Source organism: Harpegnathos saltator, unplaced genomic scaffold, assembly GCF_003227715.2.
Source record: "Harpegnathos saltator strain DR-91 unplaced genomic scaffold, Hsal_v8.6 scaffold140, whole genome shotgun sequence".
NCBI lineage: Eukaryota > Metazoa > Arthropoda > Insecta > Hymenoptera > Formicidae > Harpegnathos > Harpegnathos saltator.
Genome location: NW_020229918.1, coordinates 312,560 through 316,606, shown reverse-complemented (window position 1 = coordinate 316,606; position 4,047 = coordinate 312,560). Strand labels below are relative to the sequence as shown.

Below are 4,047 nucleotides of genomic sequence, written 5' to 3'. Positions count from 1 at the left end.
TGTATTTATAGTTATCTGATATTCAAATAGAGCCACGAACGCGCGAGAGATAAGGCGAGACTCGCGCGGTAAAACGAGAAAGTCTCCTCCGACGATGAGTTATCGATTTTCATGCGAACGCTATCTGCGTATGTGCCGCGCGAAATCCCTGTTATGTCATGCGCCGTTCGTCAATCGCCAGTCGCATCACACGTCGCTACGATTGCAGCAAGTAGTCACGGCCAATTCGCCAGCGACGTATTTTATTATGTTTTTTTTTTTTTTTTTTCTCGGAGCAATTATGTCACAGTTCCTCGCGAAATCGCGCTCGAAGAGAAATGCCCACTTCGCGGCTATTTCGCACCGCTGCCGCCCGATCTCTGTCTCACCTGCAGCTTCAACTAATTCCACTCGAGCGCTTTGCGTTTGAGCGAACGACTACTCGTAATATCGTTAATCAGCCTGTAAAATTAATTGTCACGATTAATCATCACGCGCGGATTTGAATCATAACATTTTCTTAATAACACTTCTTAATAACAGCTCAGGCGGCGTTATGTTTGCGCTGGAGAAACGTAGCTGGAACGTTCTTGGCGCGTCCCTCTCGTCCCTTCCCCCTTGCTTGGTCTTGGTCTTCCCCAAATCCACGGATATGGTATGTCGATATCTCGCGACTTAATTATGCTCGATGAATCCGCGATTGTGTCATTGAGCGTCTCTCAGACGCGCACGGCCGCGGTTGCTTTCGTCGACGTAACGTTCATTCCAGGTGGAATTGTGATTCCCCGCGAGACGAAAGATATGAGAGACGGCAGTTCACATTCCTCGTGTCCATTCCGGGTCTCTCTCAGCTGTGTACACACGCGTTGTCATTAGTGATCGAAGAGACGACGGGAGGAGCGTTTCGGACTCTTCCTCCTCCGTTCTGCAGTCTCACGTGGCGGACGCTGCGATCACAATCATTTCGGCCGCTTATCGCGAGACGCTGAATCGCGTCAGATATGGGTCACGTTTCGATATACGGACCTCGCGAAGAGGCAGATAAAGTTCTCGACGACGGACACCTGGCGATTCACGAAGAGGGTAACGCCTTATTATTAGATTAGTCTTTCGTCTCACCTGCGCTTCGCTCGTTCGCGCGACGGCCTCGACGGAGCAACTTAGGCAAGTGACGGAATCGCGTTGCGGATCGATCATCGACGGTGTTTTCGATGAAATTCCCATCGTTTCGAATCTTGACATCGAGCACTCATCGCTCTTTCTCTTTTCGTTGCGGTGCAAACTTACGTCGACTTGTGAAAGAAAGGGATTTGCGAAAACGCGGTTAACAACATCGGTGGTCCTTCCTTTGGAGGCGCGGGGAAACATATGATAAATTTTATTCGGCGATTTGGAAGTCACGGAAGTCGGAGAACAGCAAACTCGTGTTTCGATATCAACCCGAATTGCACATCGTTGTAAAAGAAAGAAAATGCCATTTCGCGTTTCTCTCTTTTTCCTCCTTCTGTTCCTCAATTTGTCCGGGATACAGCTGTCGATTGCGCCGTTCATGACACGCGTCGAGTGCTGCAGACTTCACCGTCCACCCGGGCGTGCAACGGGCGATGTTTTCGTGGCGATCGATCTCGCGTGCCTCGTGCCGTAACGCGCGAAATGTAATTAAAGTGCTACAATGTAATTAACAGGTTAAGCTGTCGTGTTACGATGTGGATAGATACGCAGGACCAGAAAGCGACATTGAATTAAGCGCGTGATAACCGCGCCCGGCATGCGTGCTCGCATCGCGGGTTCGCTAGTGTGAATGTATTATAGAATGGCGCTGTTTTATAATTTGCACACGGGAGCATTCCCTTTCGCAGCAATTCGGTGTGTGTCACGCCTCAGAGGAAGTTGTTGATGTCATCGCAGCATGTAATCTCTCTCTCTCTCTCTCTCTCTCTTTTTCTCCCCCTCCCCCCTCCAATCCTGGTTCCAATCCTGTCTAATAAGATGAATTTCCCAGCGTTATTGATCGGCGAATATAATGAAATTATAAGTAGAATCCCACTCGGTACGGAGCTGAGGACTGAGGACTCTTCAGCGTGCAACCAGCTCGCGGCTCGTCGGAAGCGATAACTGCGCGATTGAGCAATCCCGCTGCCAACTCACGCGTTCGACATCTTTAATTAGCGCACCCAAGCGCTTTGCTCCTGATATTCTTGCTTCCGCGTGTCCACGAACGTGCCGGTGCCGCGTGCTCTTGTCGCTCCATTCAGCAGCCGTGATCTACTTATTCCGTCCGGACTTTTTTTTCGATGCCCGAATTCGGCCCGAGGCGCAGCCGAATTCGTTGTTCGTCTTTGATACACACGCTACGGCCTCTCTGTATGCTTCTCCTCCTCGCGCTGTTTCCGCCGCTCGTCGACTAACATCCACATTTTTGTTCACCTGCACGCGTCATCTCGAGTCATCGCGCGAGCTCGAGTGGACACATGACGAAGGTTATTAACACTCGACTCGCGATGCGTGTCAGAGGATCGAGTGAGAAGAGGGGGTGGGGGGGAGGGGGAGAAGCGAGGCGGGACACTTGCCGAGAGCCGAGGACAAAACGGTTGTCGTCTGTTCGCAGTGCTGAGGATGCTGACGCCGAGACGCGCGGGGCCGGTGGGCCCCGAAGAGATCGGCGACGGGCCCGACGACAAGGGTGCGAGCAACGTGGCGAGCGGCTCGGTCACCCCCGACGGCTCGTACGAGAACACCGACGGCTCGAAGGAGTTCCTGTCAAGCGGAAGGACCGGCAGGAGGAACGCGCTACCGAATATCCTTGGCCGACACGCCAAAACCGGTCTGTCCGACCTTCCAGATCGGTTTGGCGCGTTGTCCACTCACTCAGGTGCTCGATCTAGGTGTTACACGTAACGCGGCGCTCGTCGCCGCTCACCGCTCGGTCTCGCTCCCGCGGCGGGGGTCCTTGAGAGAGAGTTTTCGTCATGTGATTCTTTCCGAATTTGCAACGCGCTTGTTGTTCACCGCTGCTCTTTCGCGACGTGCTAATTTGATTTTCACGGTCGAAGCGAGGAAGCTGGCGGCTCTCGACAGTATTTCGAAGATACTCGAAGTATCTTCTATCGGATCATCTCGCCGCGTATCCGATGCGGGAAATTTGCTTCTTGCTCCTTCATCCGCGCGTGTCGGCCTGCATCTCTCACGTTTATCTCTTCATCGCGTCGAGATTCTCGATTGATTCTTGCGCGATCGGATATCGACCGTCCACCTTGACCACCTTGACCTTGGTCGGTTCTCGATGACTCACGCGTGTGTGAAGCAGAGTTTCCTTTCGGTTCTTTGCAACATTCGGATCCTTTGTATTTCGCCTCGAAATTCCTCCTTCTCGCGATTGGTCTCCTTGTTTCATGATTAACGCGTCGAGCTCGGGATGCCCGTGAATTGCTTTGACGAGTGTATACGTCCGGTACCTCCGGACGTTCCACGCCTGTACACGCCTGTATGTGTGTCCCGGGAGAACAAGAAACACTCGAGTTGTTTGTTACAGATCGGTCCAACAACAGCGGACAAGACCCGGATGTACCGGGGACATCGAAACAGCATGGCTGACATGGTCGTGAGACTTCGTAGCGAATGTCGCTGTTGCGACACTTGGCCTCTTCCCCATCGTCGACATGGATGTCGACAGCGAGGGGGAAACATTTGCCGTTTCTGTGAACGAAGTTCTCGACTCGAACGTTCCTTGACTCGACGACCAGGCGGACGACATGGCGAACATGTCGCCGCGTCAACCGCTATTGAACGCTAGAATTTGACGAAGAGATCAGAGCTAGAACTCGAAGAGGGTCGCATGATCGAAGAGTACGGCTGGGGACTCGATCGTAGGAGCGTGACGAGTCTGTAATTTATAAGGTTCACCTCGGGCGTGGATTCGTACGTCGGAGATCTCGTCTCAGACGCGATCTCGTACCCGAAGAAGACGTTGTAAATTGCGGATTCATTCATCATTCTTGTAATAAACCTTGCCTTCAGTATCACACACACACACACACACACACACACACACACACACACACACACACA

General features: G+C 52.4%; 1 protein-coding gene across 1 annotated transcript; it reads left to right on the top strand.

The window, feature by feature from the left end:
* The first annotated feature begins 709 nt into the window (after positions 1 to 709).
* Positions 710 to 4,047, top strand: LOC105189140 (cAMP-dependent protein kinase inhibitor beta). Its single transcript, XM_011151059.3, has 3 exons — positions 710 to 1,062; positions 2,588 to 2,851; positions 3,512 to 4,047. Exons 1-3 carry the CDS (start codon positions 981 to 983, stop codon positions 3,571 to 3,573), a joined length of 408 nt encoding a protein of 135 aa, XP_011149361.1. The 5' UTR covers positions 710 to 980; the 3' UTR covers positions 3,574 to 4,047.